General features: G+C 55.1%; 3 protein-coding genes across 10 annotated transcripts in view; 2 read left to right on the plus strand and 1 right to left on the minus strand.

Annotated features, from left to right (window-relative positions):
* Mroh1 (maestro heat like repeat family member 1) overlaps positions 1-358 on the plus strand; it is a 74725-nt gene extending 74367 nt beyond the window's left edge. For all 8 annotated transcript variants that reach the window (XM_021183457.1, XM_021183461.1, XM_029469606.1 and 5 more), the window contains one exon: positions 145-358. In XM_021183457.1, the coding sequence (XP_021039116.1) occupies positions 145-230 (86 nt within the window). In that variant the 3' untranslated portion in view covers positions 231-358. The remainder of the gene's footprint in view (positions 1-144) is intronic.
* Bop1 (BOP1 ribosomal biogenesis factor) lies at positions 309-24627 on the minus strand. Its single transcript, XM_021183463.1, has 16 exons — positions 24479-24627; positions 22116-22289; positions 14075-14155; positions 3192-3346; positions 3002-3119; positions 2817-2918; positions 2527-2739; positions 2289-2450; positions 2137-2217; positions 1991-2060; positions 1772-1904; positions 1498-1678; positions 1137-1425; positions 964-1048; positions 783-890; positions 309-706 (listed from the first exon to the last, which is right to left on the minus strand). Exons 1-16 carry the CDS (start codon positions 24569-24571, stop codon positions 553-555), a joined length of 2199 nt encoding a protein of 732 aa, XP_021039122.1. The 5' UTR covers positions 24572-24627; the 3' UTR covers positions 309-552.
* Positions 4737-6743, plus strand: Scx (scleraxis bHLH transcription factor). The gene is made up of 2 exons (XM_021183464.1): positions 4737-5485; positions 6383-6743. Exons 1-2 carry the CDS (start codon positions 4901-4903, stop codon positions 6419-6421), a joined length of 624 nt encoding a protein of 207 aa, XP_021039123.1. The 5' UTR covers positions 4737-4900; the 3' UTR covers positions 6422-6743.
* Positions 24628-24674: the final 47 nt, after the last annotated feature.

The raw sequence follows: 24674 nt of genomic DNA on the forward strand, positions 1-24674 counted from the left end.
GCTTAAAAAACACTAAAAAAGGAAAAACTATCTTTCCGTTGGCTCCCGAGCCCTCCCAGCAGAGGCCCGTCTGTTAGAAAGGCAGTGGGCCGCCCCACGCACAGGCCCAGGCATGTGCACAACTGGCCTGTTCTCTGCCCACAGCCCTACAGCTCCTCCTAAAGGACCCAGTGCCTGGCGTGCGGGAGAAAGCTGCCGAGACACTGGGCCGCCTGGTGAAGTTTGCCTGAGGCTGACTGCACTCCTGCGAGTGACACAAGTGACACACCGCTTGTCCTGCCTAGAGGACTCTCTGCTGCCAGCCAGGGTCAAGACTGTGGTGCCCAATTTATTGCCCAATAAAGCCAATTACACCTCAGTGGGTGACACTGTATCAATACCACCTTCCCTTCAGGCTTAAGCCAGGTTCTGGGGTGCCGTGTAAGGTCAAGGCTGGGCAGCTGCTGGAGGTTGAATCAGGAAGACAGGAAGAATGGGAATCGGGATTCTATTGATGATTCTGTGTGGAGGCACACCCACCCTCTTCAAGGCCACCCAGAGTAGTGTGTTGGCTTAGCTGAAGAGTCGAATGGTGCCATCTGCCCCGGAGGAGAAGACCCATGGCTGTGTGGGGTGGAAGGCCACATCCAGAACACCCAGGTCTCGGGTCAGGGTGTGTCCTTTCAGCACCTTGACAGGCACCAGCAATGGATTCTGTAGCAGGTCACTGTGGAAGAGAGGGACTCAGGACCCAGCAGGACGGTCCCATGGGAAGGGTTGGGGAAGGAAGGGCCAGCACTCACTTGTACACCATGCCATGGCACACGATAACACTGCCGTCGTCTGAGCCAGATGCAAAGAGTGGGTATCGCGGGTGGAAGGCCACAGCCCGCAAGGCTTTCTTGTGGTGCCTATGGACAGGGAGTGTGTTCACAGTGGGCTCCAGGTGAAGGGGCCATCCCACCTACCTCAAAACCCACCTACCTCAGCACTTTGTATGGCTTGGTGGAAAGATCCAAGTCAAACCACACCAGTTTGCTGTCATAGCTGCCACAGATGATGTTGTCACCTAGGGCCAGAAGCAGCGCCTGTGATTCTCACGAGATGCACAGGGTTCATTCCCCTACCCTGATGTGGAGCATCCATGCTCCCCTCACCTGCTGGATGTACAGCCATGCTGGACACCCACTTGCAGTTGGGCATCAGCTTCTTGGTAAGCTCCTGGCGCAGCAGGTGGTAAATGCGGATGCTGCGCTGGGAGGCCACGAGCAGGAAAGGCCGGGAGGGATGGAAAGCCACACACTGCACCTGCCCGTGGCTGCGGCGGAACGGGCTCTGGCTGCGCCTCCTGCTCACTTGGTGGAGCAGCACTTGCGTGTGCTCTTGGCTGGACAGCACTATCGCCAAGTAGTCCCCTCGCCCATGCCAGGTCACCTGTGTCACTGGCTAGAGAAGAGCAGTGCTAGCTGATTGTCTGACCAGGTCTTTGCGCATCGCCCTCCCCGTCCCATCACATACTTTGCTGTGGCAGATGCGTAGGCGCAGACCCCTCTGGCGTTCTTCCTCCGAGACCTCTAGCCACCGGGCAGGCTGCAGAGCTGGCTCCTCAGGTGGAGTGAAGGCTTCCAGCAGCTGGTCTGTGCTGCCCACCAACAGCCGGTCCCCCAGGGCTGGGTTCAGCAGCAACACGGCGTCATCCCTACCAGCCAGGGCCAGACAGAAGCCCCTCCTCAGCATCGGCCCCACTGGTCTGTGCCCCTCCCAGCCCTCACCCTCAGGGCCCTACACTCACATGGCGGCAGCTACCAGGCATATGGTAGGATTGGGGTTCCAGGCGATGCTCCGCACCACACCTCCAACATGTACAGTCTTCATACAGCGGGCAGTGGCCACCTCCCAAAGCTTCAACGTGCCATCGTCTGAACCTGGACATAGCAGAGACACTCAGCACCTGAGCTGTTCACCAAGGTCCCCGACTCCTAGCTCAGGGCAGCTCCCACCTCAGGCCCACCTGAAGCTAGCCACTGGCCCCCTGGGGAGACACTGAGGCAACGGACAAGGTCACTGTGGCCCCTGTAGACCTGCAGGAGAGGAAGAGTGAGAAGACAGACACACAGACACCCAAGGGCGTTTGCCCACCTCTGATTCCACACTTACGAGGGCCTGGCACACAGGGAAAGGCTGAAGGTCTCTTGGCCGAGGGAGCTTGGGGATGAGGTCTTCGGGATCCACGTTCACCTGGGAAAAGAGCATTCAGCATCACCTTCATGCTACACTCCCCCAGGACCTGTGTGGGCTGTTTCACGTACCCTCATCTTGCGTTGCCGTGGGCACAGATACAAATCAAGGCAGCGCTCGAAACGCTCCTGGATGAAGCGGCTGTAAGCAGGCACTGTCCTCAAGCTGGGGAATTTCTGTGGCAAGAAGTTAAGCTTCCTCTCCACAGGCTCCTGCTGCATCCACGCCAAGCGCTGGGGAGACAGGAGACGGGTGAGAAGGGATCGGGAAACATGGCCAGGGCCTACACCCACCTCAGCCCAGGCCCACCTCCTCCTCAGTGGGCAGGTACTCGGGAGGTGGGTTATAAGACTCGGCATGGCCAGGCAAAGCCAGCTTGGGGGCAGGCACGTGCATCTTGTGGCGTCCCAACACAGCATTCGGATCCTCCTGGGCCCACAGGTCATAGAAGCTAGGGGTGGGGTCGTGGGGCCGTCGAGGCTTGATCCACCCCATCTTGATGGCATGTACCATTCGAGACACCTGCACACAAAGGTAAGGTCAGGTGGCAGCGAGGAGACCTTACAGAGTGTGCAAGAGGAGGATACCGGGGTCCCCACCTTCTCCTTTTCAACTAGGGACGGGATGAAACTACGCTTGTCAGCTGGGCGGTTGGTCACAGGGTGGATCATGATGTCACCGCTGAAGAAGTCCACAGCTGGCTATGGAGAGAGGCAGAGATGTTAGGTTGGGGGGGCGGGGCGTGAATGGACTTCAGACTGTAGGGCCAACCGTTGTTGCCTACCTCATAGGGATTGAAGCCTGAATCTCCGAATTGGCCTCTCTGAAGCCGATGTACCAGGGCAACCTGCTCATCAGTTAGCCGCAGATCGCGCCCTGTCATCTTGTCTTGCACAGTGCGCCTGAGGGAAAGCCAGTCAGGACCATACTCCAGGCTTGAGGGACCACAGGTCCCAACCCAAGGTCCAACTCACCAGAAATCTGGGTCATCCATTTTGTCCAGAAACTGGTCGAGCTCATCTCGTGTCCGCAGGGGCTTGTAGATACGTTTGCCATCCAGGTCATAACCCACATGTGGGAATTCATCGTACCATGCCAGGGGCACATTGCCCACAGTGTTCCGAATGTCCTGTAGCATAGTCACCACGTCAGCACCTGTCCCTGCCATGCTTGATCCTCTTCAAGCCACCCAAGGGCAGAAGAGCCACTCGAGATCAGCCTCAAGTGCCCAGAAGCCAAGTGACCCCAAATCTGCCCTAGCCTTGGCCTCGAGGTCTGACGTGGCACGGCAGGGGTGCTATACCCCTTCCCCCCAAGCCCTCGGAGGCGCCAGAGCTTCACCTTCACATTTTCCACTGAAGTGATGCCAACCCTAGCCTCCCCCCTCACTGGATTCCTTGGCCAAGGCTCTGGGCAGCCACAGACAGGGATGACCTCATCGCCTATGGGCTCCCTCCCCTGGCAGAAGCCTTAGGTACAAGTGGGTAGTTTACAAGGCAGGAACCATGGGAAGACCCCACCCCTACCTCAGGGAGACAAACCTGTTCTGCTCGGCAGGTGGTCAAGGACCCCCTGCCAGCACCACTGATCCTCCCCCTCCCATTTCAGTGGGCAGAGCAGCCACATTCCTGGACACACATTCCTGGTTTCAGCCCCTGCCAGCCACCATCCTCACTCCTCCCAGCCTGGGGACTGCTGCCCAGGCGGCCACTTCCTGCAACAGTAGCCACAGGGAGGAGGGGCCCAGACATAACTAGCACAGATGAGTGCCAGCAGCCCCTCAGCAAGACCCCTTGGGCCCTGTCCCACTGCACCTGTCCATACCAGCCCAGAAATGCCCCATGCTCTTGCTGTGCGCTCTCCACCTAGAGGGCCACTTCCGAACTGGAGGGATGGAGAGGTGCCGATCTTAGCTCTTATCCACGTGTGCACTGGCTTTGAGAAGCCCCATGAAGCATACAGCAAGGATGGGGGTGGGGCCCCCAAGCAGGATGGGTCAAAGGGGTAAGATTCTGGCACAAGGCACAGGCCATGGAGTCAAGTCATGCCAACCACACACACCCATTTCTAGACTGCTACTGCTGGAATCACCCCCGATGAGTGCACATGTGTGGTGTGTGTGTGTGTGTGTGTGTGTGTGCGCGTCCACACACACACACACTCTCTCTCTCATGGCCTGGCACAAAAGACCCAAGTGCACATGGAAGGAGAGTCAGACAGGGTGTGGCCAGGCACTCAGGGCCAGGGCAGCTGGGTGAACTTAGGCATGCCAGGAGAGAAAGCCTCTTGATTCTTGATTTATTCTCTTCTGCCCTGTAGAATGGGTGGGGTGGGCACCATGGTCTTGGGGCATTAGTAGCACCCCAGAAACGCTCCAACCAGAAAGATGCTCGGGACCCTCTATGCACGGCTATTAAAAGGGAAAAGGTGCACACACGAGCTCTGAGTAAACTCCTCCAGGCCAGAAAGGGAGGCGGAGGCCAGGCGCGGGGGAGGAGCTGACTGCTATAAAGGCACTGCTCCGCTGGCGGCCCCACTCCAGTCCGAACACATGTGCCCGCCTCGCCCGGCAGTCGCCACCGCGGGGCGCAGCAGAGACCCCTGGCCCAGCCGCTTGTGGGGACCTAAAGAGGCGGCATGAGCAGCGCACGGTGGAGCTGACGCCGCGCCCCCTGCCCGGCCCATGTCCTTCGCCATGCTGCGTTCAGCGCCGCCGCCCGGTCGCTACCTGTACCCTGAGGTGAGCCCGCTGTCGGAGGATGAGGACCGCGGAAGCGAGAGCTCGGGCTCTGACGAAAAACCCTGCCGTGTGCATGCTGCGCGCTGTGGCCTCCAGGGCGCCCGGCGGCGGGCAGGAGGACGGAGGGCCGCGGGTAGCGGGCCAGGACCCGGGGGGCGGCCAGGCCGCGAGCCCCGGCAGCGGCACACAGCGAATGCGCGCGAGCGGGACCGCACCAACAGCGTGAACACGGCCTTCACCGCGCTGCGCACACTCATCCCCACCGAGCCAGCGGACCGCAAGCTCTCCAAGATTGAGACGCTGCGCCTGGCCTCCAGCTACATTTCTCACCTGGGCAACGTGCTGCTGGTGGGTGAGGCCTGTGGCGACGGGCAACCATGCCACTCGGGACCCGCTTTCTTCCACAGCGGTCGTGCGGGCAGCCCACTGCCACCGCCGCCGCCGCCACCACCATTGGCCAGAGACGGCGGCGAGAACACCCAGCCCAAACAGATCTGCACCTTCTGCCTCAGCAACCAGAGAAAGTTGGTGAGCAGGGCTGGGAGCACGGAGGGGCCCCGATGTACTCACCAGCCCACACCTGCCAGGCAGAGAGATGCAGGGCAGGGGCAGTATTCCCTAGCATCTACACCTGCCAACAAAGCTGCGCCCAAAGGAGGGAAGGGCACAGAGGAGCCATACCTTGGGACACAGACTCCCATTGGTAGTGGTCATAGGGACCTGCAAATACAGGATCAAGAAGTAATGCTGAGATGGGCCACCCAGAAGTTCCGGGAGGGAGGGCAGGCAGCAGGAACCTGGCAGGGCAGAGGGGCCTTACTTTCAGGCTCTACTTCCCATCAAGCTGAGAAGTGAAAGGAGGTGAATTCAAGAAGTAAGAAGTATATCCATACGCTCCCATCCAGAGGGGAACAATGTGAAGCAGTGAGGCAGTCAAAGGGATTCCCCCCACTAGGCTGATGTGCCACTACCCCTCCACCCCTGCAGCCCACCTCCATCCCAAGGCTTATGGGCACCTGCTGCCTCTCCCCTGGTCTACTGAGACCTGCAGTAGAGGGGCTAGGGGAGAAGGCTGAACTGAGAGATGCTGGCCAGCCATGATTTACTGCTCTGGCTGCACTTGGTGGCACCGGAAAAGCAGGGTGAGCAGGGAAAAAATACAACGGCTTTCCCCAATCCCCATTTCCTCTCCAGACAGCACGCGCAAGCTCCTGGGGCCTGAACATCTGGGAAATTTAATTTTACAGTTTCGGCTGTGCAGCAGTATACTCCCCTCCCCAAAATGCACTGTGGGGGTGGCAGGAGCCCGGGATGGGGTGCCCTAGCACAGGCAGTGCCCCCAACAGGAAGCCAGGAAGGTTCGGGCAGTTCTGGGTGACACTAAGTCTCCACTCAGACCCTGACACACCCCCATCCCCTCTGCAGAGCAAAGACCGTGACAGAAAGACGGCGATTCGAAGTTAGAAGGAGGAGGGTCCACAGCAGCCAAGAGGTGATGCCACTAGTGAAGGTGGATGCCACTGAAGAGTCACGGAGAGCCCCACTTTGGACCTGATCTGAGTGCAGGTCCACAGGAGCACGCTCACCAGGCCAGACCTGCCCCAGCTATGAGCAGGGCCTATGAACAGAGAGATGGACAGGCGGGTGATGGCTTGACTCTAAGCAGCCGAACACTGACCCAGGCCCACTGGGACTTTCCATGCTGGCTCTCTACCTGGGCCAAGTGTTGGCATCATGTGTCTTTAATATGATAATATAAAGTCTGGAAATTTTGTATAATTAAAAATGAAACAGTATCTTCCAAATTGAGGCAGACGACCCTCTTGAAAGGATGTGAACTCACTATGACCCTAGCTCTCTCACCCCATCTTCCCAGAGTGAGGACAGGGTTAGATCACCTATCAGGAGTCTGTATCAGGGATGTGTGTGTGTGTGTGTGTGTGTGTGTGTGTGTGTGTGTGTGTGTAGGGAGCAGGGAAGGGGGAGAGGCGCTGTGCGATGAGTGAGATAGAAGGAGAGAGGAAAGGGCAAGCCCAGTTGGCTCATGGTAAATAGCAGCAAGCAACACAGCAGCCCTGCCTCCAGAGGAGTAGGGTGAGGGGATCAGATGGGGACTTAGGCACTGGGATGTTTGGTTTCACCAGCAGTGTTCCATTAAAAATGGGTACAGGGAATAAGCACTGCTGTCAGCCAAGTAGGCTAGCAGGCCTAGATGGGCCCGAGAATACTATCTGAATAGCAGCTACCTAAATGTCCCCACTGGTACCCACGCAGGCCCAGAGAGACTCTGGGCCCACGGACTGCCAGAGCTTCTGCTCTCTGCCTCCAGCTGCACACTGGAAGGATTCCTAGCCATCCAACACTCTGTCCTACCCAACTCCCCCAAAGACCCCACTGGCCTCTCAGCAGGCTCCGTGCACAGCTGGCCGATCATTAAAACCCTGCAGGTGACAATTAGTTGAGTGGTACAACAGAGAAGAAAGGCCAGGCCTGACTTCTGGCTAGGTAGTGGGTGGAGGATGGCAGAGGGCACCAGGTGCTGGCACTGGCAGGCCTCCTGGTCCCTGGCTGGGGGGAGACCAGGTGTTGAGGCCTATGTGGGCATCCTCATAGGGAGGGACAACAGGGCCCCTCCTCTGCACTGACGGGCTCCAGGGAATGCTGGTGCAGGAAACAAAGGTGTAATTTTGGAGGAAATTCTCAAAGCCAGGCCATTAAGGCAGGGGCAGGGGGCTGTGTCCAATCTGATAGAAATATAACGGGATAAAGAGTCACAGCGGCAGGTTTCGTTCAGAAAGAAATCCAACCCCAAATTTCCTCCCCTTAATCCTGCAGGAGCTCACAGCTGCTCGGAGGGAGGGAGAGAGGGCACTCAGTCACTGCAAAGCTCCTGCAGCCCAGGAAGCCAGAACCTGGAGATGCAGCTGGGGCTGACGGAGGCCACCTTCCTTTCTCATGCGTTCCCCATGTAAGACTGCCCAGCTTCATTTCCAAGCTACAAGGACTCTGTGCTAGGTGCTGGGTTGAGTGCAGAGTCACAGCCTGGCAGGGTAGACCTGTATTAGGCAGATGGGCACCAATCCCCACCCAAGGACCCCAGCTGGCCTTCCCACTCTGGACACACGTCTCCTCCCCCTCACCTAGAGGCCTCACATTTCAAGACCTGGGTACCAATCTCCCTCACAAACCCCAAAAGGACCAATGACTGAGTGTTACCTACTTCAATAGTCAAATGGCTGGGCCAATGTCAGGGATAAACCAGAGGTCCACACACAGAAGGCTCAGAGAAAGCCCCTAAATACAGGTAGGTAGGCTTCCCCATGTGCAAAGCGGCCAGTGTGAGCAGCATGGCTGGGGGCTATGGGGCCAGACAGAGGCCCAACCATGCCCAGCTAGCTCCACTGGGCATCTTAGGACTTAATAAAGCCCAGCAGAGGAGGAAAGAACCAATGAAGGGACCACAGCAAAGGAGTAGGCAGGGAAGCCCAGGAGCTAGGCAGCCTGAGCTTCAGTAGGACTGAGTGGTAGGCCAGGGTCAACCAGACAAGAGCTGGAGAGGCTTGGGTGTCAAGAGGGGTCAGATGAAAGGGAATGGGCCGTAGGGCTGGAAGGCTCTCTAGAGGCCTGGAAGTTGGGGTGCGGCACGCGCCCGACCAAGGCCTCCACTGCAGGGCCTGACTCTGAAAGAGGCTGCAGCTTGGCCAGCCTCAGGCCCGGGCAGGCAGCCCAGCCACTCCCTGAGCTGCACCGGTAGCAGTGGCTGAGGGCTTGGCCCGACAGCCAGCAGGAGGAGGGGAGGGGAGGGGAGGGGAGGGGCGGGAAGAACACTCCGTCACCCTCCACTGCTCCAGATTCAAACCAGACCGGGGGTGGCATGGTCCATTCCCATCCTGTGGCTCCACGTGAATCCACAACAGCTTATGGCCAAAGAGTGGCAGGTGCTATGTACCCACCACAGCCCCTGGCATCCTTTCCAGAGGGCAACTTTACCTTCTACCACACTTAGTAGCTGTGGGACAAAACCCAGGGGCGCCCTTAGTGTGTGCCCCACAGAGGCAGCTGGGGTGGGGGGGCTGGCCCACACCACGGGCCAGCAGCCACCCTTTTGAGCTGAGCTGGGCTGGAAACATTCGGCTCAGCCTCAGCTGTCAGCTCCCTGTCCCCAGCCTGGGGAATGAGCCGCTGGCGGCACCACATGATTCATCACCAGGCTGCCTGCACCCCAGGCCAGCCGCCCCCGCCCTGCTCAGCACCTGCGGACTGCCAGGAAACACATGTGACCCCTTTGGGTCAGGCCCAGCACTGAGACCCCAGGCCAGGCTGATGGAGGGCGGACAGACGCAAGGGCCGTGCTTTCCTGGGGGGCTATCCAGGCTCCTAGGAAAAGGGTATAGGATGAGGTTGGTAGGTCCACATCTATCCCTCCATTTTATCCCATCTCCTTCCCCCACTCCCCCCACTGCACCGGACGGACACAGTGTCGGCTAGGACTTTTCCGCTCTCGATGAGCCCCCTCCCCTCCCCCTCCCCAAAGTGGCTGCAGCTGTCAGGACCGCAGATTGGAACTGCAGGTACGGGGCTGGCCCGCTGCCCACCTCCCTCCCGTGTCTGTCTGCGAGAGAGGAAGCCAGCCCACCTCTGGAATCCTTCACTCTCTCCTCGTTCTGCCTCTCCCACCTGTCCCCGGGGAGCATGGGGTCAGCCGCCTCGCTCAGTCTCTCTCTTCCCCAGCCCCTCTCCGATTACAATGCGGGTAGTGTTCACTGTTGCTCGGCTCCCCCTGCACCAGCCACCCTCTTGTCTCCGAGCTCACGGCCTTCCTGTGCTGCCACCTCCCCCTCGTGGGGTGTCTTATCTCTGAGTGCTGAGCACTAGCCAGCTGCCTTGGCCTCACGTGCCACACTGACCCCAACACAAGGTTCCAGATGGAACGGTAGGCTCTGAAGCATACATGAGAGGCCTGCATGACAGACCAGAGGGAGAAGGTCTTTTCCTGTTCTGAGGCCAAACCAGCAGAGACCCAACAGGGGTAGACTAGGCAGGTACCACCTCTGAATCTACCATCTCCTTACCAGCCGGCTTCCAGTCCCCTCCTCCCCTCTACCATGCTGACAATCCCCTGAGGTGCTAGCTTAGCCCACCCGAGCTGCTGCAGCTCCCTAGCAAGAGAACAGAGAGCCAGAGTCTTTGGGGGTGTGTGGAGGACATTGGGGAGAAAAATAGCTGCCCTAGCCTCAACTTCCTTGTCCCTCTCCTGGGACCACTCAGAATTAAATGGTGTTCTCCCTACTTCCGTAAGCAGGAGACCCCAGATGTTCCTGCACAGGTACTAAGCTGGGCACAGGCTTTATTCATGGCTTTTATCTCTAGAGGCTGAGGGTAAAGATCTTTCTGATTAGTCAGACTCAGTTGATGCTTTAAGTAGGGAGGTGGGTTCAGGGCACCTCATGTACAGGGCTTCTGAGTCTGAACCCCTCCCCAGCGAGGCAGTCCTGGTCCTCTTCAAAGGGTGCCTGTTTTGTGCCTCCAGCAGCAGCTCACGATCATCATCAGCATTCCCTGCCTTTCAAATATTTGCTCTTACTGTGCCCCACAGACCTGCTCTCCAGCTGTCCCCCATCCTTAGCAAGAAGATGCAAGTCTGAAGTAGCCCTACCTTTACCTGCCAGTCACAGCTAGGACCAACTCTAACCCCTTAAGAGACACATGGCTTCCTCCGTTTGCTCCTCCCCCACCTTCCCCAAGGCCCTCTCCTGGCAGCTTGGGCACTCTGACTATTGGCTCTCAGAACCATAGGCAAAGTCAAGAAATGGCACTAAGGTCTACCTGTCCAGTATTGTAAACAGCAGTTACAGAGACACATGCCCAGTCTCATTCAGTAGTTACTGGTGAGTCCCTATGTTGGGCAGCCTCAGTGGGATGGAGTTAAGACCTGAAAGACTGGTCTGAATCTGGCCACAGGCTCCATTTGGAGGCAGGCATAAAGGCTAGCCTCAAGTGGACAGCCGCCAGAGCAGTCTGCACAGACCCGGGTGCCTTCTACAAACAGCAGGGAGGGTCACTCACTCATGGAAACCTGAGCCCACAGGCTCCCCTGCCAGCAGTAACGCAAGCAAGCATGGAGAGAGTAGAGTGCACACAGGGAGGCGGCCAGGACACTGCCGGCAGGCGGGGGTGGCCCCGGAGGAGCAGAGACCGCCAGCACACTGGAGGCAGCTGCCGGTTCAGTAGCTGGGAGAAGCCATTAACTGCGTTTGGCGAGAGAGCAGAGGGGATCACAGGTTCTGGATGCAGACAGGCCAGGCCGTGTTCCTGTGGGATTCTGAGTTATAGATCGGGCAAGGGGGTGGGGGGTGGGGAGGTGTTAAGACAGTAACAAAGACCCCAGACTCAGCCCCCTCTTGGCCAGAGGTCATACAAGGGACCGTGCTAGGCCCATTGCCTTTGGGGACTGGAAAAATATGAGACCAGCTCTTCTCAGACTTTCCAGCCCAGAGATCATGGCTTCCCTGAAACCCTCACACTGACTACACCTCTTGAAGAACAGAGCTACACAGGCCTGCTGAGCAGATGCACGGGTTTCTCTACTTGACCAGGCCCGGCCTTGGTTTCTCCCAGTTGCTTGATAGACAGAGGAAGGGAAGATTGGCCACTCAGCCGCCCTTCTATCCCAGTCCACATCCCAGGGGTCCCAACTACTGGATGAGATCACGTCTATGAAGCCCCACTGCTGTAGGAAGGAGGTGAAGTGGCCATGTGGGGGTGGGGCAGCCGCAGCACAGCTGCTTCTCAGCCGCCCCCACCCCACTGCATCCCCACCATGCCTCACGACTCATCTAGGGGGCTCTACCCCCACTCAGCTGAGACCAGGTCTGAGTCTAGGGGAAGAGAGGGAGGAGCCAGAGGACAATCAGAAAACAGTGCTCAGGGCCACTTAATTCAAGAGTCACTGATGTTGAGGGAGTCTCAAAACACCGCATAGGCAAATGACAACAGGGCTCAGAAGCTCCCATGTCCCCAACCCAAGTCCTCGGTTCAGATCCACGGAATGGTCAAGAGGGTTATCATGGGGGAGCGTCCACCTTCAAACAGCAACAACAGGGCACACAGGCTACTCCCAGTCCACAGGCTGCCATCTCTCTAGACTCCTGCTGAGGTCACTACCATGAGGAGAAACCACATCAACACCTTTCCAGTATCTTTGTCCAGTGTCCTGGAGGATACCTGGTGCTCTGATATGGCCTACACAGCTAGTTCTGCTAAGTGGCTCAGGATAGCCCCAAATCCTGAGGTTGGTATCACTGACCCCACCAGCTGTCCCCCTTGAGGCCCAAGTAGCTTGTGACCTTTTATAGGTGCTGAACAACTAGGGCACAACTACAGACAGTACAGGCCTTAGTATGTGGAGGGCCCTGGACACATTCCCTGAAGATGGTCTGTTTTCTCAGGCAGCTTGAAGTGGGCTCAGCTCTGCTCTCCTGACCTGACCCTTAGCCAGGCACTGATGGCCATGCCCCACCCCCTCCCAGGCCTATCCTCTCAGCTGCTCTTACTCTGAGAGTAAGAACGCTAATTGCAGCCCCTGGTGAGGAACAGGCCCCAGCAGCCTCTGGGAAGAGATACGTATGTCCAGACTGGCCTGGCTTCTGAAAGCTGAGCTCCGTGGTCCCCTCCAGCTGCTGGTCAGCTATAACTGCAGGAACTCTGCAGAGGGGCATCTCCACTATTGCAGAACTGCCACCCGCGCCAGAACGACACGCGAGACTTATCGCATCACAGGAGAAAGGAAAGGGCTCTTGCACGTATCACACACAGCATGCGGCTGCCCAGCCTTCTCCAAGGGCCACTGGACAGGTCCAGCGGAGTATACCTCCCCGAGGGCAGGCAGGGTCTGGCAGACCTCTTTCAAGGCACTGACCGGTTCTGGAAGCCCCTCCCCCGTCTCCCATTCTCCATATACAATCATCATTGATTTCTCAAAATACCAAGCATAAAAAAGTAGCCGACAGGATGTGGCTGCCGACAGCCAGGGCCCCTTGGGGGGGGAGGGGAGACAGGCAGGGAGCCGTGCTGTGCGGCCCCCCTCGCCGGTGCGCCCGCTGCTCCGGCCAGGAAACCAATTTATTTTGTTTTGTCTCTGTTCTCTGAACACGCAGCAGAGACTGGATCGGGCTGTCGGCCAAGGCTCCTGTAGACACTGCCAAGAGAGCTTGAAGGTGGGGAGGAAGCCCAGCCAGAGGGGGGGCGCGTGTCTCCCCTAGGCCTCAGGGACAGCCCCTGACAGGCGAGCAGGAAGCACTCCTGAGAAGAGGATCCATCCCTTTAGGCCCCACACCAAAGCCAAAAAGAGGCTCCTAGGCTCCCAGCCTTGGGTATACGGTGGCCACCGCTCAGCCCCGGGACTAGGCCTCACCAGGGAGGAACAAGCTGCCAGGCCCACCACCTCTGTGTGCATAGCTTCTGAGCTTCCAGACCCTGCTGGCCTTCTGGCCACAGACCATAGCCTCTCAATGCCTCTACTCCCGGAGGATCCGAGGGAACCTCAGCCTAGTGTGACACTGTCCTCTTCCCTGTTACTCGCTATCCTAGATGCGCAAGTCAGGAAGGTGCCACAGTCACCACTGCCAGAGAAGGAACCACAAAGCCAACAAGGAGCACGGGATATGCCAGTCCTGCCCTTGGTGTCACTGTGGCCACCCCAGGCCCAACACCCTGAGTCAGCCTTCAGTGCCACTGCAGCGTACATGATAGTGCAGGATTACCCTGGGCCCCTTGTGCCCACAGACAGACAAAACACTGCTAAGCCATGCAGCCTCTCCTCTTCAGCCTGGCAATGGCACACATGTGCTGCTCCAGTCATCTGTCTCAGACCCCCAGATTGTTCTTCCAGATGGGGGGAGAGCCTAAGCCAGGACGCCTACTCAGGGCTCAGCAGCCTCATGAGAACCTGGCTCCTCTGACAACCAGCGGCACCGCCCCTGCAGGGAGGCCCGATACCACCCCAGGGCTCTCCCAGTCTGAGGGTCAGCACCTACTCCAGGTTGCATGAGGCACCAGCTTTAGCCCTGGCAGGATGGCTCTCACCTCACAGGAAGTCCCGATCAGCCCAAGCCCTACCTCCTCATCAGAGCTGTCCTCTTCGTACTCATCTCGGGTCAGAGCACCTGCTTCCTCTGTCCTTGAGCAAAGGCGGGCAGCCTGTGGAGAGAAGGGGAGAGTTACTCCGGAGGTCCCTAGAATAGCCCTCTGATAATCAGGAGGCCCTAGCCTACAGCCCAAACCCATTCCTTTGGTCAGCTACATTGGGAGAACCACTCTTCCAACACTGGAACCTAGATCCAAAGACCACATGAAACACTGTGCAACCCCAAATCTCTGAGCAGCCTCACCTAGTGCAAGGTCTCAGCACAGAATAAAAGCTGTCCCAGATCTTAATGTACTTCAGAGCCTCAGCCCCTGTACCCTGTACCATGGGACCTACCAAGGGATGTTCCCTCGAGGGCAAACCAACCTTTGCTGTCTAGTAGCCCAGACAGCGTGTGACACTCGATACCAGGCCAAAAAGGAAAAGGCTGCTAAGAGCTGTGGGAGGCAGCCCATCTGCGGGGCTGGCTACCCACACCACTCGCCTACACCACCACACGATGGCAAAACCAGCCGCAGTGACCCAGGGCCAATGGTCCCACAAAAGGTCCTACTGGGCCCAGATCTGGTAAAGGCCTGTTCAGACCTGCTCAGACCTACAGACAAGGGGCACAAGGAGAGGGGTAAGCGGGCAGTGCTGCGGGTGGGGTGATGACATAAGCCGTGGCCTCTGTCGTAAGGGACACCTAGAACCACTAAGAACCACATTCAGAACAGACCCACTGGCCAAGGGCCTAGAGAGATTTCCTGGACTCCCAAAATGCCTTGAGGCCCAGACCCCAGGCACCTTCCACACCCACCATAGCTGCAACGATAGCTGACCTTGTCCCCTAGGTCAGAGTGGGTGCCACCGAGGATTCACACCACAACCTGGAAAACAGATTCTCCCTTGACTGGGGAGGCGGATGGCTCAGACTAGATCGGGTTTATTGGCAGAACCAGAACTGATGGAGAAAACAGGCCCACCTCTCACCCCTGAGGGCAGTAAAGTGCTTGGAGCAGGAACCCCGGTGTGTGGGCGCCCCCGCCCACAGCCCCAGTCCCTCTTACCCAGGCAAGAGCCAAAGGCCTACTCTTCTCTGGCCTGTTTTTCCCTTCAGTATAAAGAGGATGGAAGACTAAGTTTTTCTCCAGGCTTGGAACAAGGAAGGATTCAGTTTCTCTATCTCCCCCACTTCCTTGCTGTACACCAAAAACGGGTTGCAAACCCCAGCTCACAAGAGGCCCCAGGAACACAACTTGCAGGCACATCTGACTCTGCCTGTGCTCAGCAGGCCCCTGGGACAGTGGCATTACAATACCAAGCTCTGGCCAGCCACTGTTCCCAAGCAGGTGTCAGTCAGAGCCCTGGCCTCAGGCAGGGCCTGTAACATGCCACATCTCCTTCCAAATGTTCTCTGCCAGGGACTATACCTACATGAATCACAGCAGCAGTGCCTACAGGCTATGATCAGAGTCCTGCAGGAAGCAAACACAGCAGCCTGCACTGTGTCTCCCCACTTTTCCAGTGCAGGACAATGAAGGATATACCTGGGGGGGTCAAATGCTAGTAGGCCTTTGACAAGGGTTGGGCTCTCCAATGGTGAGGCTTGGGAATTCCCTCTACACATATGCTATTTCCAGGCAACTGGGGTTCTAAGAACAGCAGCTTTATTCTGGATTCAATGGCTGCAGAGCAGTCGCTATCCACTAGAGGGCAGCACTGACACAGAGCAACAACCCAGGGACCATCTCCCCCTAGGGGAAATGAATGGCTTGGGCCTGTGGAGGGTAGATATCCACTCTGGGAACAGCCCAGGAAAACACTTCCTCAAATTCTCTGTACCCCTTTTTGAGGCTCTGTAGCCTAGGATTGTCTCAAACTATCCTCCAGATTCAGCTTCCTGAGTACTGGGGTTTTTATAGGTATACATCTATTTTCAACTTAAAAATTAAAGACAACCACTAAAACATCCAAAGCAGACAGATACAGGACACCCTAGGTAAAGGGTCCTCAGCAGCCTGGCTGCCTACGCGTCTCTCTCCCAACACAGAGAGAAGGTGGTGAGGTCTGCCAACCCCACAGGCCAGCTAGCACCCACTGGGTAAAAGGACCTTTAAAAAGCTCCCAGCCCAAGCCTAGCTCCAGAATCCTTAGCCGGTCTGGGGAAATGGGAAGGTGCCTCTTGGAGGGGACTGAGATGTCAGGCCTGAAATCCTCCCAGGCAGCCCTCAGGAGGAGAGCAGTATGCAGCCTCACACCACGGCAACACTGCCACCCAATGAGAGGGCAAGTGACTGGTAAAAAAGCAGGGCATAGCTGGGCAGTGGTGGCGCATGCCTTTAATCCCAGCACCTGGAAAGCAGAGGCAGGTGGATTTCTGAGTTCGAGGCCAGCCTGGTCTACAAAGTGAGTTCCAGGACAGCCAGGGCTACACAGAGAAACCCTGTCTCGAAAAAACAAACAAATAAACAAAAAAAACCAAACAAAACCAAACAAAACAAAACAAAAAAGCAGACAAACAAACAAACAAAAAGGAGCAGGGTATTAGGTGACAGAAGGCCCCACAGAGGTCAGGGAGGTATTGAAATGCCAGGGCTGGTGGCTCTCATCGCTTGAGAGGCGGTGAGCTTAAGAGCTCTGTGAGTTCAAGGACAGCCTGACCTACACTGCAGTTCTAGGACAGCCAGGGCTACACAGTAAGAACTTGTCTCAAAAGGGGAAGGGGTGGGCAGCACAGTATATACAACTTGAGGAGACGCAGAACAGGACTAGAGAGGGCTGTGAATAAGAAGCCACTCAACAGAAGCCAGCAGGAGTGGTCAGGGCAGCTACAGTCCAAGACAGGTGCTGGGAGAGCCACACAAGCAGGGGCTCACCGGGTACTGTACAATAATAGGTGGAAAAGAGGCCCCCAGGAGCCAGTAAACCACCAATGGTGAAGAAGGAATAGGTATGTGCCCAGGGGAAAGCCCCAAGAGAGGCAACTCCTTTCTCCCTCCAGAGCCTGATCTGCGGGACAGGTATACTTCTGACTAGTCCAGGCTGAGAATGTACTGCAAGAACCAAAGAGAGAGACATGAGGTTTCTAAGAGCCTAGAATGGCATCCAAATGAGCAAGTTTCTTTTTTCTCTATTTTTTACATTACTGTTTACTTAGTGTGTGTGTGTGTGTGTGTGTGTGTGTGTGTATGTGTGAGAGAGACACACACATGTATGTAGGTACACATATGCTACAACTCACATGGAAAAGTGGACAGCTTGAGGGAGCTGGTTCTCCACCGTGTGAGTTTTGGGGATGGAACTCTGGTCATCAGATTTGGTGGCAAGTGCCTGTACTGGCTGAGTCACCACAATGGCCCTCTGTGTTGTCTGGCCACACTCCAATGCCACCACCAACCAGGTATAGAAAAAGGGCATGCCACCTCTTCCAAGAAGCAGGCCAGGATCAGCTAAGTCAACTTCACATCCCTTCCCTGTGATACAGAAGAGCAGAGCTCTTCCAGTATGTCGTGCCCTGAAGCCAGTGCAAGGTGGGGCCAAGACCACATGTCCTCCTCCCCTTTCCCACATACACACATGTATACATACACACATACATACACGTATGCACACATGCACATACAACACCCCAAATCCCTAACACAAAAATCAAATCCAGCATGCTATTTTTAACTCAAAACTATGTATAAAGGAGACTAAAGAACCCACTTTCCCAGCAAAGGCCCTAGGCTGGACAGCAACAGGATCCTAGGCCACTCTCAACATCAGGCTCCGGGGCCAACCCAGAGAACGGTGGAAGGGACTTCGTGAGAATGTCAGTGAGAAGAGACTGACAAAAGCTACCCAGTTCTAAAGACAACATGTCAGCAGAGACTTAAGAGGCCAGAGATAACATAGGATAAAAAACTGTTCTTGCTTCTCAAAAGCAAAGTAACTTACTAAAGCTGGATATGATGGCGCACACCAAAACACTCGGGAGGCAGAGGCAGGTGGTTCTCTGAGTTTGAAGCCAACCTGGTCAACAGAGTGAGTCCCAGGACAGCCAGAGATACACAGAGAAACCCTGTCTTAAACAACCTGTTCCCCTGCCTCCCCACCTCAAAGAAGAGTAACTCAGAAGTGCCTGAGAGAGGCTAGAGATGGTTCCATCAGAAAGCATGAGAACCTGAATTCGGACCCTGACACCTACATAAAAATCTAAGCATGAGCGAGGCAGACCTCTGGGAGTTCAAGCCCCAGCCTGGTCTACTTAGTGAGTTCCAGGACACCCAGAGATACAAAGTGAGAACCTGTCTCAAAAATAAAACCAAAACCAAAACAAACAGAAGCTAAGTATGGTGGCATGTCCCTGCAATCCTACGGCTGAGGACGTGGGACACGAAGATCTCTGGAGCTCCTTGGCTGGCCAGTCCTATCAATGAGCTGCAGGTTCACTTCATCCGCCATCTCAGAACAATGAGGTGAGGGTCTCAGGAGGCAGAGGGAGTGAGATAGATCAGTGTGAGTTTCAGGCCAGCTAGGACGACATAGTGAGACCCTGCCTCACGGAAAGGAAAAGGTAAGGCTGAAGGGACAGCTCAGCGTGGAAGAGCACTCACTTAGTTATCTAGCGGAGGACACTAGTCCAGTGCCCGGTACCAACCTCGCGTAGTTCATAATTGCCTGCTAACTCCAGCTCCAGAGGACTGAATGCCCTCTGACTTCTGAGGGCCCAAGCATGAACACAGTGCACATAAACCCATGCAAGCACACACATATACATAAATGCAAAAATAAATACGGTAAATATATGTGAAGATACCCAACATCAGTCTCCAGCACACACACACATTTACTTAAAACAAAAGAGGTCTGGAGAGGTGGCTCAGTGGTGAAGAGCACTGGCTGCTCTTGCGAAGAGCCCGGGTTCAGTTCCCAGCATCCACATGGCAGCTCACAACTGTCTGTAACTACAGTTCCAGGGGGTCTGACACCCTCACACAGACAGACATCACAGGCAAAACATCAATGCATATAAAATAAAATTTAAAGACAAGCAAACAAATAAACAAAAGGGCCAGAGGATAGTGAGGTCTTTCCAAAGAATTTGGTCTCTACCAAGCTCACCGACACTGGGGTCTGCCTGCACATGACCAGAGGTTCCATGTGGGGCTATGTGAGGGGCTCAGGGCTAGCCCAGGGTGGACACAGCACATGACACAGGTCTAGCTGCTCATCAGGGAGGAACCTGGGAGAAGGGTAGTTGCACGCTGGGCAGGGCGACTGCAGACATTTTAAAACATGACAAGGTCAGTGAAACAGCTCAACCAGGAAAAATACTTGCTATGCAACCCTGACAGCCAAATGATCCCCAAAACCCACACTGGAAGAATAGAATCAACTCTCACAAGATGTCCCCTGACCACACACATATGCTGTGGCACAAGCACACCTGTACTCACACATGCAATAGTAACAAATAAAACATATCTAGAAATCTTTATGCTCCTCCTACCCTAGCCCAGAAGGCTGCCCTTCTTAAACTTGAAAGGGCTGTGACTGCTTTACCACGAGGACAAAGCAGCCCATGGGGACATTACACGGCCCTGGAAACAGGCTTTGATAGCTCTGAACTACCATCTCAGGACCACAACACAAGTGACAGTGCTCTGCACGCTCTCACCAGAACTCAATATACAGCTTCCTAGGGTAGCAGACCCTGTAGGATACACATCCCTCTGTCCCACATGATGACACTACAGAACAGCGACACATGATCCTTCTTTACCCGGCCTCACCTCTGACTTCCATGTGTGACTGTTTGACAGTGTGCAGCTCTGGGACAGGTAGGGAGCAAATGCTCCCTCCTTCACAGTCTATGAGAGAAGACAAGTACAGGAGCAGGGAGGCAGGGGAAGGGCGGGGCTCAGGAAGCTGAGAGAATTCCTGGTCCCAGACACCCACAGCTCCAACTCCACCAGATGGCGCTAACACTTGATCCCCAAGCCTGTCAAGATACTTCCAAGACACTTCCCAGTGGCTAATCTCTGCTATGCCCCAGAGCATACTTCGGACCCCAGCAAGGCATTCTTGCTAGAGGCAGCACTAAGTCAGAACTCAGAACTCTCCAGTTAATGTCAGGGCTATTACCTTTTCTTACATTCTTGCATGTCAAAGATATGAAGCAGTGAGAAAACGGGGTGGGCGATGGAGGTGGAGGGGTTATGACACACAGAGGGACAGCACACCATACACATACCTCAACATAGATGTTTTAAAATGTGTTTTATTTTATGTGTATGCATGCTTGCCTGCATGTATGTCTGTGCACCACATGCCTGCTTGGTCCTTGTGGAGGCTAGAAGAGGGCACTGGATCTAAAACTGGAGTGACGGATGGTTGTGAGCTACCATTACAGGTGCTGGCAATCAAACCCAGGTCCTCTGGAAGACCAGAGAGCGTTCTGAACCAGTGAGCCATCTCTGCAGTACTCTCTCAAATATACGCTTTTTAAAAAGCAAAACCGCCCATTATAGTGGCACATGCCTTTAATCCCAGCTCTTGGGAGGCAGAGAAAGGTGGATCTCGAGTCCAAGGCCAGCCTGGTCTCCAGGGTGAGCTCCAAAGCTACATAGTGAGACCCTGTCTCAAAAGAAAAAAGAAAAAAAAGAAAAAAAACAAACAAAAAAAAAACCAAAATCAAGTATAGGGGGACAGGTCAACAGACATTAATGGGAAGAAATGGCCACACAGTCACAATCTACTCAACACCAAATAAGGACAAGACAGCACCACCTGAGGTGTGGTGGAGCTCCTGCCTCCCTCGAAAGATGTCCTGGGATCAAATCCCTAGAACCAGCCAGGCGTGGTGGCGCACACCTTTAATCCCAGCACTTGGGAGGCAGAGGCAGGAGGATTTCTGACTTCGAGGCCAGCCTGGTCTACAGAGTGAGTTCCAGGACAGCCAGGGCTACACAGAGAAACCCTGTCTCGAAAAACAAAACAAAAAACAAAAAAAAAAAACTTCCCTAGAACTCACAGTAAGAACAAGGGAAGGGAGACAGAGAAAGGAGAAGGAGGAAACAGGAAAAGAGGAGGGGGGCGGTTATGAGGTCACTGGTGAAGCTGGCTCTGGGCCGGGGGTGGGGTGGGGTGCTGACTCAGTCAAATAAAGTGGCCAGGAATCAAGGAAGATCCAGTATCAAGCCAGGCCCCACGAGTACCCACCCACACACGTGAACGACTCTACTTATACACCAGCCACACCAAAACAAAGCACACAAGAAACAAACAAGAAACCTACAAAAGAGAGAGAGAGAGAGAGAGAGAGAGAGAGAAAATAGTAAGCCCCTAATCTTACAAAGACCATGGTCAGCACTTCTTCAACCTACCATACCCAGACGATCTAGGCCTGGCTTCTTGGTTTCCAACCTGACAGCAGACATGATTAACCAAGGTCATGATTCCAAAACGACAGGGCCACTGAAGTGTAAACCATTACAAACTAGTTTGCAGAAAGCTTTAAACTGCTGCTGTATTTTAATCAAATTAAGCTTTTCTTTCATTTTTATCAAACAAAGAGAAGAGTACAGTCTTCCCCATCAGTACAGCAAACAACTGTCTCAGCTTCCAAGGCCCACGGGCAGCTACGCTAGCCTCTGGTTGCTCCTGCTTTTTCTGCTGAACATCCTCCCTCGCAGCCACGTACCATGGGCCCCCCTAGCAGTGGCATCCCATCTCGGGCTCTGCCTCTAGAAAACTCAAGACGATCCCTAGACCAGTGTCAGCCCGTTGCCCCATAGAGGTGGTCTGAGAATCGTCTGACGAGCAAAGACACGAGCACGTGGGCATTCGTCATTCTCAGGAAAGGCACAGACAACTGAGGTTACAAAACCTGGAGCTCAAATGTGTGACGAGGGACGGATAGAGGACCAGGTTCCCGAGGACACCGTGAAGGGGACAGTGTGAAGCGGACAGCTCCCAGGCAGGCACTTCCTCTTTCTGGCCATCCTCATGTGCAGGAGAGCCCATGGAGGCTCGTCATTCACCCACCTGTGTCGGCTCCTCAGAGGTCTCCTCTGCCCTATGGTTGTCTTCATCACCGCTGGCTCCGGCCACTCCTTCAGTGTCTTCCTCACTCGTGTCACTGCCCGAATCTTCAAGGCCTGAAAACACACTCTCCTCGCTGTCAGAGAGACTGGAGTCAGGATCGCTGAGGAGAGGAGGCTGCAAGGAATCACAGGGTTTAATAACTGCCACCTGGAAGCAGGTGCCTCTGGTCACACACTTCCACCTGCGCCGAAACCACTCGCCCAGCCTGGAACCCTCCTCTCCTGCCTGTGTGGACAGAACCTGCCCTCGGAGCAGACACACCAGTCCCCAGCGCTGTGCAACAAACAGAGGGAACCTTTCAAGAACACACTGGCTTTGTGGGAATCAGTTTCTTCTCACTGTGCCACCAAAACCAAGTTTCCTCCACGGACACACTCCACACCCTACTCTGGCACCTAAGGGTCCTGGAACTGACACCAGCTTGGAATGGGGCCCTGGGCCTGGGGGGATTAGAACTCCCCGGAGGCTCTGACCAGCTGCAGCAGGAAGATGACCAGGACCAAGCCCTGACGGACAAGTCAGAAAGCTGAAGAGTAGCAAGATAAGCCTATGTGTTGGTTTGAATGACAAGAGCCCACCCCCCACCCCCTACGTTCATACATTTGAATATTTGGTTCCCGGGTGGTGGATTGCTGAAGAAAAATTAGGAGGTGTGGGTAGGTCACTGGGCGTGGGCTCTGAGGTTTCAAAAATCCACATCAGGCCTAGGATCCCTCCCTCTTTCTCTCTCCCAGCTCATCAAGATGTAAGAGAAGCTCTTAACTGCTCCAGCACAATACTCTCTGCCATGGTGGTCGAGGACAAACCCGCTAAAACTGCAAGCTTCCAAGGATGCGGTTCCTTTGATAAGGTCTTGGTGTTTCATCCCAGTGCCAGAGTAACTAAGACAGACAAACCATCTGCTGTCTTTTTTTTTTTGAACAGAGAGAATCCTCTGAGTACAGCCCCAGAGGCCACTTTACAACGAACACAATAGGACATTCAAGCATTGTGAACAGGTTTCTATCACTGACCTCCAAAAGTTGAACAAGAACTTGAACACTAGAGGAAGCATGTGACTGCACCTAGTACTCACACTGTAGACCAAGCTGACCTCGAACTAACGGAGGTCATCTGTCTCTGTCTTCTGAGTGCTGGGTTTAAAGATGGGTGCCACTGACGCTGGCTAGTTCTTGCCTACCTGAGTGGCCTTCGCTGCCAACCATTCCACAGTGATCACCTGAGTTTCCACAGATGTCACGCTGACATTCTCTTATTATTGACATCTCTAAAACTACGCTACTTGTCACACTAACAAGCAAAAGTACTGCATGCGGTTAGAGCATAAACAACTGACTATTAAAGGCTTACTGCCTAGAGAACTACACAGAGGGAAAAGCTTAGGGGCGTTTCATAAAACAAAGGGACAGCTTACGTAACGGTTCTCAACCAGTGGGTCACAATCCCTCTGGGGCGAGCAACCCTTTCATAGACTATCCTGCATATCAAATAATTACGATTCATAACAGTAGCAAAGTTACAGTTATGTTTTCTTTTGTTTTTTTTCGAGACAGGGTTTCTCTGTGTAGCCCTGGCTGTCCTGGCACTCACTTTGTAGACCAGGCTGGCCTCGAACTCAGAAATCCACCTGCCTCTGCCTCCCAAGTGCTGGGATTAAAGGCGTGCGCCACCACCGCCCGGCAAAATTACAGTTATGAAGTAGCAGCGAAAATGATTTTGTAGTTGGGAAATCACCGCAACACGAGGAACCATATTAAAAGGGCCACAGCATTAGGAAAGTTGAGAACTTTGAGGATCCAATTCAGTGGGGTCAGCTGTGCATGCCTTCTACCACCTACATTTGATGAATGTAGCAAGCCTACTGAGCTTAGCAACATGGACTCGCAATGGTTCCATGACAACCAGTTCTGGATGCCCTGGGTTCCAATCAGACTTCCATAATCTCAAGTCCTCTTTTGTTTCACAACACACCTGACATGCTGGCCTGGTAGCACAGCACGAGCGCAATTACGACCTTTCCCAGGACAGGAAGCACAGATGGAAGGTCCAGAGACTGTGGTGAGGGGACTCTTAAAGGTCTCTCCCTAAACACGGTTCAAGCCACAGAACTACCCCCCGGGTTCCAGCGCCCCTCGGAGCTGTTAGTGTTCTGCTGAGAGTTCCAAAATAACAGCCCAGACTGGACGATCCAGGCTCTAGGCGACCCACAAGACACTACACGCTGCGCCACGGCCCGGCCTCCCTGGTCTTGCCACGTGCCTGCATGGTTCCCAGAGGGATGCAGTCCGCTACTTGGAAGTTACCTCTTGTATCTGCAGCTCCTGATCAGGTTCCAAACGTCGTTTCCCCGGCAGCGATGCCGGTGACATGTGGGGCTTACCACACGCCCCCGCCATGCTGCGCCGCGCCGGCTACCGATTTACTGCCGCTTCCGGCAGCGGGAGCGCCTCGTGTGCCCCCAGCCAGGCTCCGCCCCACCAGGCTCTGATTGGTGAGCAG

Source organism: Mus caroli, chromosome 15, assembly GCF_900094665.2.
Source record: "Mus caroli chromosome 15, CAROLI_EIJ_v1.1, whole genome shotgun sequence".
Classification (NCBI taxonomy): domain Eukaryota; kingdom Metazoa; phylum Chordata; class Mammalia; order Rodentia; family Muridae; genus Mus; species Mus caroli.